Genomic DNA, 13257 nt, shown 5'->3' with positions numbered 1-13257 from the left:
AAAATACAATAAAGACAAAATAGGTTCAGCGGTCCTAATATGATTCGTTGCCAGACTCCCATAAGCTGCCAGATTGCCCAGGGAAGCAGAAGTAATCCCACCATAAAAATATCCACTAGTGAACTAACCACTTAGAAAATTAGTTCCTGTCCAACATCCTTCCCAAGGTAGCATTAGCCTCTGTCGGTCCATTTCACCTTTGCCCTGTCAGTCTCTCCTCCACGACTGGCAGGTATTTCAATCACAAAGCACCACAACGCAAATCATCTACAAAGCAAAAGTGCAAACCTCCCAAAAGATGCAGGTCTCTATGAAATCACTGAAAATGATGAGAACAGTTTCCAACCACCGGCAAAGCCACTGACAAAAATGAAGACTTGAGAGGGCCCCCGACAGGAAGGAACACGAGGGAGGAGGGAATTTAATGGGGTGATAAATACGTTCTGTATCCTGACCCGGTTGGTGGCTACACAGGTGTGTATATATAGCAAAAACTCATCAAGCTGTATGTACATTTACGATTTATGCATTTAGCTGTATGGAAATTGTACCCGAAGTGGGGAGGAGGAACACAAGAAGAGATAGTCCTCTTTTCTCAAAGAATGACTGCTCCTGAATGTGAAGCATAGAAATCCCAAGGCCTGCTTGCTACCAGTGTGAAGACGAAGCGGACACTAAAGACAGCAAAACGTACCTGAGTTCTCAAGACATCGGCGAGCCACTGAGTGGCGTAGCCCACTCTTCCTCTGGACTTCCAATTACATGATAGTCAATTTTCTCAATGTTTAGGCACTTTAAGTCTGTTCCTTGCAGCTGAAAGCGTTTTAACGGATACAATCAGCTAATAAAATGGAGACAGCTAACAAAGACAAGAGAACAGGAGGTCAAAAGAAAATTATCTGAAAATCTAAGGAAAGCCCTGGGCTTTATGAATGAAGCCCTTGAATATTTTGGCAAAAATGACTTTCGCAAGGATCATGCTGGAAAAGTCCATCATAATATGAAGGACATAGTTTCATGCTATCTTGCCATTTTTTCAAGAAAAATTATGCAAAAACGAAAGCAACCAACAGTTGATTCATTCTTCCATTCTAAGAATTTAATACATAGTTGCCACCATGTCATGAATGTTTTCATAATTTTGTTTCCTTTTTCAAGATTAAACCCAAATCAGCCTTTTCTCCCTACCCCTGCTTCTCTGAAATGTTGCTCCTATTCTAGTTCAATTCACTCTAGATGGCCTTGTTCTTGTGCTAATTATTTTCAGAAAATAAAGAACTCTTACATGATGAAATCACAAACAAAAATAAACTATTTGCTCATACGTCAACAATTAGAAAATTCAAATATAGACCTCAGTTCATAAAAGTTAACCATCACAGAGGGGCCCTAAAGTGCAACGGCTAAAAGCATGGGGCTCACATCCAGACCACCAGGGATGGGATCCCAGTTTGACTGCTAACCAGCTGGTGACCCTGGGTAAGTCACTTAACCCTCTGTGACTCAGTTTCCTCACCTATAAAACGGAGATTACAACAGTTCCTCCCTTATAAGCTGTCAGAGGAGTGTTAAATGGTTGATATGCAAAATACTTCAGGCAGTAAGTACTCAGTAACTGTTAGGTATTACATTTCAAAATCTAAGAAAACTTAGGAATATAAACGCCAACATTGGAATTAAGCTCATTAGTGAAGGAAAATTTTTTTAAAAAAACACAAGCTTTATGTTTAACTACAAGCACATGCATTTTAAATAAAATTAAAAGTGAAAACAGATGTACTCATAGTGAAAATGAGCCAAAAGTTTAATCTCTAAATACGTAAGAACTTTTTTAAAAGTATCATATCAAACCTATTAAACCAGAAACTGTGTTGCAGCACTTGACTAAAGATCAAAGAAAACATGCGGATATATGGAGAGAAAAAAAGAATGGAAAACTTGGTATTATAAAAGGCTCAATTCTTCCTCCACTCACATTAATCCATTAGTTTAACACAATTCTAATTAAAACTTCAACAGGCATGAGGGTGTAAATTTCCTTTTTATTTCATCTTGATTTGTTTTAATTGACAAAATGAACCTAAAACGAATATATTAAAATAGAGAATACATTAAATGAAAAGAATATATTTAATGAAATAGCAAATATGGTTTTGAAAAATAAGAAAATGAACAGTAACTTCCCTTACTAGATATTTAAAAAGTTATAAAGTTTGAGTAATTAAAATAGTGAGGTACTAGCATAGACTTAGACAAATAATTAAAGAGTCCAGAAACAGAACTAAGTATTTATGGGAATTCACTACACAATGAACGTGACATTTCAAATCAACGGGAAAGGATGGATTATTGAACAATGACACTGACAAATGACTATCTGATATTCAGTTAGATACTAACCTTTCCCCTTACACCAAAATAAATTCCAAGTGGCTTAAATTTTAACATAAATGAAACCATAAAAGTAAAAGAAGAAAATGTAGATTAATATGCACATAACTTTAGGTTGGGGAACACATGACAAGAAAGGCAGAAGCTATAAAGGTAAAGACTGACAGATCTGACAAGAAATTTTAAAACGTCTATACCAAAACAAACAGACGTAAAAGTGACGAATTTAGGAGATACATGTGGTAGATTTTACATCACGGCCCCCGATGAATCACACCTCCTGATACATCCGTGTATTGTCTCCTCCCACGCTGACCCTAGGCTTGACCATGTGACTTGCTCTGGCCAAGAAGACATAAGGGGACGGGACACAGGCAGAGGTCTAAGAAGAGCTTGCACAGTGGGGCACAATCTCGTGGAAGGCTGCTATGACAAAGTAAGAGACAGACACACCACATGGACCCAACCAAGGAACAAAAACATGAGTGCGTCCAGGGCAGACCAGCAGAAGAACTGCCCAACCAACTCACACACGTTTTACTAGGTCCTGAGGTGGTTCGTTACACGGCATTAGAGAACTGACACACTACGTCTGCACTTTATAAAGGGTCACTTATTAAAACATATTATAAATCATTACAAGAAAACTAAACATCCCATCAAGAAATCAAAGCACACGAACAGACTGATTCACACAAAAATAGAGATGTACAATAAACACATGAAGAAATGATTCAACTCTACTAGTAATCCAAGAAATATAAATTAATATGACAAGATAACACCTTTTGCCTATCGGATTGGTAAAGATTAAAAAGGCTGATAATGTCCTGAGCTGGCCAGAACGTGAAGATACTGGCACACTCACCTAGGGCTGCTACCTTGGTTATATGTATCAGAAACTGATAAAATTCCCTTTGGTCTGGTAATTTCATTTATTATTCTCTCAAATACTTATTGTGTACTCACAGACACTGGTGCTGGGAGCTAGGAATATAGCCAGATCAGCCAGGACTTTAATAATTTTGGTTTTATTATTAATTTGGGTTTTATCCTAAATGTACAAAGATGCCATTGAAGGCTTTAGCAGGGGGAATAACAATTATCTAATTTCCTCTTTAAGATCATTCTAGCTGATGCATGGAAAACGGGGGACAAGAATGGAAATGAGGAGACACTAACTGTTCAGGTGAGTGACAGTGGCCTGGACTTGAGCAGTGGCAGTGAGATGGAGAGAAGCAATGGAGGTCGGCCTGAGAGGACCTGCTGACAGAGAAAACTAAGAGAAAGGAAGGAAATAAATGCTACTCCTTGATTTTACTTGGGGGAATTTATCCTAAAATCTAAGTACATGTGCAGATATAAAATATCAGATATGTGCACAAAAAACATATATCCAAAGATGTTCACAGCAGTGTTTTTTATAATAAGCACAATAATGGGAAAAAAATCTACCAGTCCATGCCTAAGAGATGATTAAGTAGATTAAGGCCATCCAAAGCATAGTGAAAATACTGTGCAGTCTACATAAAATTATACAGATCTGTGTCTAGTGACAAGAATTACGTGGAAAGGGGCCAGTTACAAAATATATAACTGCAGCTTTACCGAGTACGATCTCACTTTTATTTAAAACACATTCATACACACACACACAAGCACATTTACGGCTGTATATACGCATTATAAAAAGTCTAGAAAGCTATTCATCAAAATGTCAAAACTCTAGACGGTTTGGATTTGAGTTATTAACATCTTTAGACCATCCATTCTTTCTAAAATCTATGCAAAACCTGTACCACTTTATAATAGAAGGAAAAAAGTAAAAGACAAAACATTGACCAGACATTTCTTCAGACAACAGTAATTGGTTCATTCTCGTAAAATGCTACAAATACAAAGATTAAAGAGACTACAGAGAAATAAAAACTCTAAGTTTTAAATGAAAACTTCTAATTCCTAAATCGTAAATTGTTAAAAATTGACCAGTCACAATTTTGCTTGTAATACCAGTCTAACGGGAGATGAGAATCTGGAGGAGGAGAAGAAGGGACATCTCAGGGTTGCAGAACAGAGCAGACACTCAAATACAACCAATATTTACTAAAACCTGCACAGAAAGACCCCTTCACTTCCCTGTGAAACCAGCAATACGGACTCTCTGAGACCTGCCCTCAAGAGCGACTCATCTTATTTCACTTATGTCCAGGGTCCTTTATGAAGCTTCTTCCCTACCACGTTGACACATATAACGCAGACACCAAAAAAAAAGGCGACTGAGAACCCTGGAAGCCAGAGTTAAAGGTAGTCATTCTGACTTCATCTCATCAGATGTGCTGGTTACCAAGACCAGATGTTCTAGAAGGCCTTTACCCACTGGAAAAGTACTCAGTCCGTTTAAAAATGCCATCAAGGCCACTTCATCCCCCAAAGACGAAACTTTCTTTGGTATTTGAGATTATTGTAAACAGACCCAAGAAAAATCACCACTCAGAGTAAACAGTTTTCTGAAGATTCTGATGGATTTGCTTTGTTGGCTTGATCAGCGACCTTAGACATCCTTACTTAGAACAGGGCTCCCAGAGAGATGGCTGCGACCCTGGCAGGACAACAGGGCTCCAAAGTCTGTCCAGGCCTCTCAAAGGCACCAGGGTCAGTGCTGCCCCTGGGGCACTGCCATCTCCTGGTTCCCTCCAGAGAAAAGCCCAGTGGCTCTGTCTTCAGTCTCTTCTTCAGAAAACAAGAAGACGTCAATTTAAAACATTAAGGCAAAGTAATAAAAATGTCAGAAACAATGTAAAGCAAATGAGAGCCTCTTCTGATATTATCTATTCTAGTGAAAATAACAAACCAAGGATGGGGCAGTGGAGGTTGAGATACAATTCACGTAACATAAAATTCACCATTTTAAAGCATAAAATTCAATGGTTTTTAGTCTATTCACGAGGTTATACAACTATCACCACTGTTTAATTCCAGAATATTTTCACCTCCCCAGAAAGCAAGCACCTATCCTCATAAAAACAGTCACTTTCCATTCCTCCTTCACTCTCCCCAGACTCCGGCAACCACGAGTCTCCTTTCTGTCTATAGATATGCCCATTGTGGACATTTCACATCAACGGAACCATACAACACGTGGCCTTTCACATCTGACTTTCTTCACTCAGCATACTGTTTCCATCCACGCTGTGGCATGCACCAGCTCTCCACTCCTTTCAACGGTCAAACATCACTCCACTGTAGTGACAGATCACGGTTTGATCATCCACTGACCAGTCACTGGGCATTTGGGTTGTTTCCACTCTTTGTCTATTGAGAATATTGCTGCTATAAGCATTTGTGTACAAGTTTTTGTGTGGACATATGTTTTCATTTCCCTTGGGCAGCACCTAAGAGTGGAACTGCTAGGTCACACAGTAACTCTATGTTTAACTTTCTGAGGAACTGCCAAACTGTCTTCTAAAGCAGCTGCGCCACTTTACATGATTTTTCACATTCTTAACATAAACTTAAGAGATGTCAGACTTCCATAGAAGTAAAGGATTTCCTCTTATCAAGACCATTTTACGTGCCAAGTGTTATGCCAGGGTTTTATGTAATTTCTGATTTAATTTTCCCAACAATTCTGTAACGCAAAAATTATCTCCATTTTACAGAAGGAATTCAAATCTCAAAAAGTGTAACCTACTCAAAAATCAATTAGTTAGTAAATGTCAAAACAGAATTCAAACTCAGGCTGACTTCACAGCTGTACCCTCCATACCGTGCAACCTTCACACTCAGATGTATGCACACTGCTTCACACCAGAGGGATTCTTTGGAACAGTTACCCATTAATTAAATTTATTAGAATTATTAAAAAAAAAAAAGAAGCTTCCCATGGTAGAGAAATTTCTAGAAAATGAGATTTCTTGCATAAGTCAGCCCCCTCATTTATTTTCTTTAGTAAATGATTTCTACCTGTAGGGTTACTTAAAACAAAACCTATCTATAACTCACCTAAGCATTACAGAGATTAGCTTTTCCCATCAAAGTGGTATGCACTGACAACAAAATCTGGCTATCTTCTGCTATGGACTAAATTGCGTCCCCCCAAAATCCGCATGTCAAAGCCCTAACCCCCAATGTGGCTGTATTTGGAAATAGAGCTTCTAGGAGGTAATTAAGGTTAAATGAGGGGCCGGCCCCATGGCCGAGGGGTTAAGTTCACGCCCTCCACTTCGGTGGCCCAGGGTTTTGCCAGTTTGGATCCTGGGTGCAGACATGGCACCGCTCATCAGGCCATGCTGAGGCAGCGTCCCACATGCCACAACTAGAAGGATCCACAACTTAAAATATACAACTATGCACTGGGGGGCTTTGGGGAGAAAAAGGAAAAACAAAATCTTTAAATAACTAATAATAAAAAGGTTAAATGAGATCATAATGGTGAGGCCCTAATCTGACAGGATTGGTGAGCTTCTAAGAAGGAACAGAGAGATCTCTGTCTCTCTCTCTCTCTCTGCCGTGTGAGGACACAGCGAGATGGCAGTCTACAAGCCAGAAGAGAGCCCTGCCAAAACCCAACCATGCTGGCACCCTGATCTCAGACTTCCAGCCTTCAGAATTTATAATTGCAAAAAAATAGGGAAAAAATTATTGGTATTTTAAACACTGATAAGAATCAAAACAAAGGCGGCATTCGATGGAGCAGAAATAAGCTAAACCAATAGACATGCATACACTTGCTGCTCAAAAATACTTACAAGTCCCATGATCAAAGAGACTAAAGCACAGAAGGATGGCCCCTTCATTAATTCAGGATTTAACAAGAAAGTTACAGAAACATGGTACCCTCCAAGGGGCTGTGGAGTTAGACAAACCTGAGTCTGACTCTTTTGGGCCACTTCTGTGCTTTGTTTGAGTAAGAAACAAACCCTACATCTATTGCTCTGGTCAGGATGCTGGTTTTTGTTTGGCTGTTGAAATTAAATAACTTTTTTAATATTTACTATATGCGAAATACTATATTACACCCTATAGTACCCAGCAGAGCTTCTAGAACATTACAGGTGCTCCAAAAATGGTGGCTGTGATTGTCAGTGAACAGATTCTGGAAAAGAACGCTCCAGTCAAAGTCAGAAATTTATATGAGCACCCACTGTTTGCCAAATATTTTGCTGGTACCATGAATATAAAAACGTAGTCCCTGCCCTCAAGGAATTACAATGAAGAGGGACAGACAGATCCAGATAATTATAAAACAATGTAATAAATGCAACAGCAAAGAAATACGCAGAGTGCATAGGAACACAGGAATAGCTGGGAGGTAAATAGATCAGAGACTGCTTCCCAGAAGGTCTAACAAGGAATTCCCTTCCTGCTTTCTATTCCAGAAAACTTCATATGCCCTTATTTGGGGAAGCATCCACTGAGGTACAGCCTCAGTTCAGTCTCTGAACTTTTACTTCCACTCAAGTCCATCCACCGATTTCAAAGAAAGGGGAGGTGGGTAAAGGAAAAGGAGATTTTAAGTTGGCACAGGTAGACTCTAAGATTCTCTCCCTCCCCCACAACCACATAAAAATGGAAATCACATGTTTCCAAATCCTCCTTACACTTATGATAGAGACTGGGCGCTCTACAAGTTATACAATCACCCCAGATTTAAGCTGGGTGTAGGTAAGTAACCAAAACCATCAGTCCAGTAGGTAATTTCCTCCATAACAGCCAAATGGGGCCTGCCGAGTCATTTTGCTTATTCCAACTGGGCCAAGAAGGTATCCAAAACCTTGAATACTGCATAAATTTCAGGAGATTTTCTCCATTAAGCCTCACTAATTCAACATTTATTCACTTAATAAATACCTACAATGCCAAACAACGCCTAATTACAAGGCACTGACATTCCAAAAAAATGCAAATTTGGCTCCTGTCCCTAAAAAGAACCTCTGTGGGAAAGTCACACATCCAACAGCCATAAGTAGAAATGAAGCCACATGGGAACAGAGACTACTAGTTGTATCCATTCATAGATATCTCTCTTGACACAACAATCTTGTGAAATAATAGAATTATCTCCATTTTTACCAGTTTGCTCAATTAACGAGCCAGCATATAAAACCTGGATCTTCTGGGCTTTGACAGGACCAGACTCTAAAATATATATTAAACTTAGCATTACCATAGATGAAAGTAACAAAATCACAAGTCTTACGAAGACTCTAAATATACACACAGAAAGGAAATTAAAGATGGGTTTCCTCATCTATAAAACAGGAAGGCTGGACGAGATCAGAGATGGGTAAATAAGTAGCATTCCAGGAAACACTCTCCACTGCCCCTCTCTGGGACCCACATCCCAATCAAACATTACAAATCAGAGCACGCTTTCCCACCAAGCCCAGAAATGCATCCATGTCCTTACCAACATGGCGGCCACTACCAGCTGGAGCTTGCTGTCACATGCTGTCCAGTCAGCTCCGACTCCTGGCCACCCTATGAATGAGTGATGTCTACAATGTCCCGTCCTCAACAGCCCTTCTCAGCTTCTTCAGACTCAGGCCTATGGCTTCCTTTATGGAGGCAGATGAGCAAAACGTAACCTACTCGCCATCCTTGAACCAGATAAAAGGCCCAGAAAGGTGAAGCAAACTACCCAAAAGTTTTACGTAACTAGTCTAAAGAGAGCACTAAGCCTTGAAACAAGGGTAACATAACCGCGTAACGCTTACAAGGATACAAAGCACCCTCTCTTCCATTACCATTTGACCCTCACTACCCAGGAAAGAATTATCCCTGTATTTACATAGTTTGAAATATGGACCTGTGAAATAATGTGATTAGGTCAAGGTCATCCAGCTAGTAAGTGGCTTGGACGAATCCCCACAACCTCACGACCCCTTTTTACATGAGAAAGCCACAGAGTGGTGAGTGGAACCTGGATATTTAATATCCACCCAAGAATGTCAATCCAAAATCTTCTGAGCTCTTCTTAGCCACTAGGCTACATGCAACTATTTTAGATCAGATAAGCTCCTCTTTCTATAAAGAAAGATCTTAAGTAACTAACCAACTAGTAAAAAAAAAAAAAAAAAAAAGCAACTATTTAAAAGGCATACACTCTATAATATTACACCTACCTCAATCACAAATCATCATATACTTTTGAAAATTTACATAAATGAAAAGAATAGAACCAAAAAGTTGGACATTACACTAATAAAACTACCAATTTTTTGTGAGTCAGCCCTTTCACTGTCTCGTATAAGAAATACACTTTTTCATTTTTTTAATTCTCATCTTTAAGCCAAGTATTAGCAAGTAATTCTACATACAGCTTTTTACAGGTGTAGAATGCCCTGAAGATTGTTTCAGGAATGTAAAGTATTATTCAGTTCCCTCTGCATAGGGATTATTACATTATAGCACAATGAGCATGCTATGCCTAAAATTAAAGTCATGTGAGAGATCTTATCGCAAATACTTAAACCGCAACATATTCATCATATCCTCTCCTCAGAATTTGGACTAACTTAAGTGGAAATTCCTCTTTCTGGACGGCCTTGAAGACATGAGAACTACTCCTTAAGATAACTAAAAGACTCAGTTTAATTGTATAACATTTATATCCTACAGTACTTGAAAGCATCACTAAGTCAAATATTAATATAACCTGAAAAGCCTTTTCTTAAGCACCAAAATATCCCAAAGCTTTTTGCAACCAGCACAAGAACCTTTTACCCCCCAGGAGACCACCCTGCTTTTACAGGTGTCTCAGGAACTGGCGTGCACGAGCTGCACACGCCACCTCCCAAATGACCCGATGCCTTCCAGAGTGAGAAGCTGATCCTCTTTTCTGCTCTTAAATTATTCAAAATTAGCCTACAAAGAATTACTGCAGACTACTTGAACGAACTTTGCAGACCCGTGGGCCACATTCTGCATTTACGTTGCTGGGAAGCATCAGTGTGACTCCTCCCTCCCAGGGTTTAAGAAGGAATAGAGCAGGAAAATACCTTAAAAATCACAAGCTACTTTTCATTAGAAAAGGAACTTTTCAGTGAAGATTTAAGTGAAGACATAATATGCCTGTGACAGACTGACAACTATACATGATAGTGATCAACCTTCAGTGAATACCCAAAACTACTTTTTTTTTTGGTTCGTCACCTCTGAATCAGACAACTTTACTATCATTTCATTTAAAAATATCCCACTTTCACGGTTTTACATTTCTCAGTGTTGAGATAAATTTACCCGAAGTTTGGAAAAAACTGGTAATTTCTGGTCTGCAAGACCCCTATACAGCATTAAATCTTTAAAGCAGAAATCCACAATACATAATATTACAAGATATAACACTACGAATGTTTTATTCTATCTTCTGAGTTTTCAAGGACATTAGTAACAATAAAAAACCATGCTCAAACACTTGGCTTAAGTTTTTCAAGCCATATTTTACAAAGATTATGGTTTTTGTATGCCATAATTACATTTTAAACTGATCCACTACATTGAAAGTAACTTGTGTGAAATCACCAAGGAAAAGGGTCACTTAGAGAAACAGCATTGAACACAGTTTTTTTAGGCCATCAAAATAAAGGTCTGTAACTTGGAATCAGAGAAAAACATAATGCAAATTCACAGTAAGCTGAAGTGAAAATCCCACACAGCTACATAACAAAAAAAAATACATAAATCAACAAAATTTCCTTGTTAGGAAAAAAAAAAAACCCCTGAAGTTTAAAATGGAAACTACTTAAATTGAGAAAGAATTCCAATGACATGACATTTTCTCACCAAAGCGAAGGAATTTGAAGATTATATCATTCAAATCTCATTGTGCTATATTATAAAGGTCTTGGCAATAGTTGGCCATTAATCTTTAACACAAAGGAGATTCAAATCCAAAAGAAGTAAGTGTAAGACTATCTCTTCCAGGAGACAGAAATGGAGTAATTTACTTTATTTACAATTGTTTAACCTAAAAGGAAGGCCCACAAGGATGATACCGCAGAACGGACCAGCCTTCCGTCTCCCGAGTCCCAGTTCTCACGAAGTCTTGCACCAATCCGAAAAGAGAAGGTTATGGACACAAAACAGGCTTAGGGAAGGCTGAAAAAAATTCCCAATGAATGACACACCACATCATGGTTTATTCTCTTACACAATTGGAGAAACGACAAAGAAAAATATCACACCATATGTTCCAGCGTATCAATTAAAAAAATATTTTACGACAGTACATTCAATCCTTTTCTTTGGGACTGAAAAGATAATTTAGCTTCTGTTTTATTGATTACAGAGGAAAGGGGAAAGCCAGATGCTGCAATGCAACAGAGGGCTGCAACAGAGGAAGGAGAGAAAAGGGTTTTCCAAACACATCCCGCCCCCGTTCCCGTCTACACACCCCAAACAACTTACTTATCCCACCCTTTATTGTCCCCCCAAATATAAACCTAATAAATCCTTTCCCTTCCCCCACCATCGTGAAATTTCACCTTTCAGAGCTCCCTCCCCTCCCACTCCCAGAGCACTCGATGACCCGCACAGATTTCAGATCTTTCAAACTTTTCTTCCTTTTTTCATGAAACGCGAGAGTTTTGTCATAAAAGCGCACGACATTTTCACAGATCTCCAGAAAAATACCTGTTTCCCAGCAACATGCACGCTTCCATTCTCGAACCCCTCCCCATCTCCCAGGTTTGGCTCGCCAAGGTTGGGGGGGAGGGAGCCAGGAGCAAACGAAATTTCGGAAGGGAAATCCAGGACGAAAGGAGAGCAGTTGAGGAAAATTGGGAGACCGTCGAAAAGAGAGCCCCCCCATAAGAGGGGCTGCCAGGGGAGGGGGACAAGAAAGAAAGAGAAATTGGAAGGGACAAAAGGGGGAGGGGGAGAAGAGCTCGCTGAGCCGGGGCGCCGCGCCGGGCCGGGCGGGGGAAGGCGGGGTCGGGGAACGCGGGGATCGCGGCACAATGGCCCGCCGGCCCCCGCCCCGCGCGCCCCTCACCTCATGGTGCCGGCGGCGCCGAGGGGTCCCCAGCAGCCGGGAGACGCCGAGCCGAGGGGGTCGCTCCTCCGGGGGCGGGGACGCAGCCGGCTCCTCCGCGCGGCGGCGGGGGCTACACCATGCCCGCGCACAAAGCCGCGGCGCCGGCCCTAACGGCCGAGCGGGCGAGACCAGGGCCGGGGAGGGCGCGCGCAGCCGGCCGAGCGAGTCCGCCGCCGCCGCCGCCCGGAGCTCCTCGGCCGCCCTCGGGGGTGCCGCCGGCCCGCGCCGCCGCCGCTCCGCAGGCCCGCGCCGCCGCGCCCGCCCGAGGCCGTGTGCAAGCTGCAGCTGCGGCAGCCGGAGCAGAGCCGGGCGGAGAGCCGGAGCGCCGCGCGGAGCCCGGAGGAGGCGGGGCGCGCGGAGGAGCACGCAGGCGCCGCCCTCCTCCCGCCTCCCCCGGGGCCGAGGGGGCGGCGCGGGGGGAGGGGAGGCGGGGGCGGGCGCGCACCCCCCGCGGGCGGCCCGGGCCCCCGCCGGACTGCGGAGAGCGGGGCGGGGCGGGCGCGGGCGCGGCGGCGGCGGGGCCGTGGAAGCTCTTTGTTGCCTCCCCGCCCCGCCCCCTCCAGCCCCCTGGGATCGGGGCGCCCCCCTACCCCCGGCCCGCTGCCCGCGGGGGGGGTCCTCGCCCCGGGTAGTCCTTGGCCGTCGGCCCCCTCCCCGTCGCCTCCCGCTCCCCTGAAGCTGGGGGAGCTCCCGGGCCTCCCGCACGGGGACCCGCGGGACCTCCCGGGCGCGGGACGCGCGGGCACCGGCGTGGGGAGCGGGAGGCTGCGAGCGGGATGCGTGACTGGGCACGGGGCCGGGCCGGGGGACTCCGGAGCTGCTGGCGGCCG

At 42.6% G+C, this 13257-nt stretch overlaps 1 protein-coding gene across 19 annotated transcripts in view; it reads right to left on the bottom strand.

The window, feature by feature from the left end:
• The window catches only part of ENAH (ENAH actin regulator), a 140117-nt gene extending 127211 nt beyond the window's left edge, over positions 1–12906 (bottom strand). For 5 of the 19 annotated variants that reach the window (XM_070255991.1, XM_070255996.1, XM_070255998.1 and 2 more), the window contains exon 1: positions 12386–12667. In XM_070255991.1, coding sequence (XP_070112092.1) covers positions 12386–12390 — 5 coding nt within the window. In that variant the 5' untranslated portion in view covers positions 12391–12667. Of the gene's footprint in view, positions 1–12024 lie in introns of all 19 variants that reach the window. The other 14 variants (XM_070255992.1, XM_070255994.1, XM_014738022.3 and 11 more) reach the window with 7 other exon arrangements.
• Between the last annotated feature and the right edge of the window lie 351 nt (positions 12907–13257).

This window comes from Equus caballus, chromosome 30 (genome assembly GCF_041296265.1).
Source record: "Equus caballus isolate H_3958 breed thoroughbred chromosome 30, TB-T2T, whole genome shotgun sequence".
Taxonomy (NCBI): Eukaryota; Metazoa; Chordata; class Mammalia; order Perissodactyla; family Equidae; genus Equus; species Equus caballus.
Note: the sequence above shows the minus strand (reverse complement) of the source record. Positions and strands in the feature narration are given on the sequence as shown.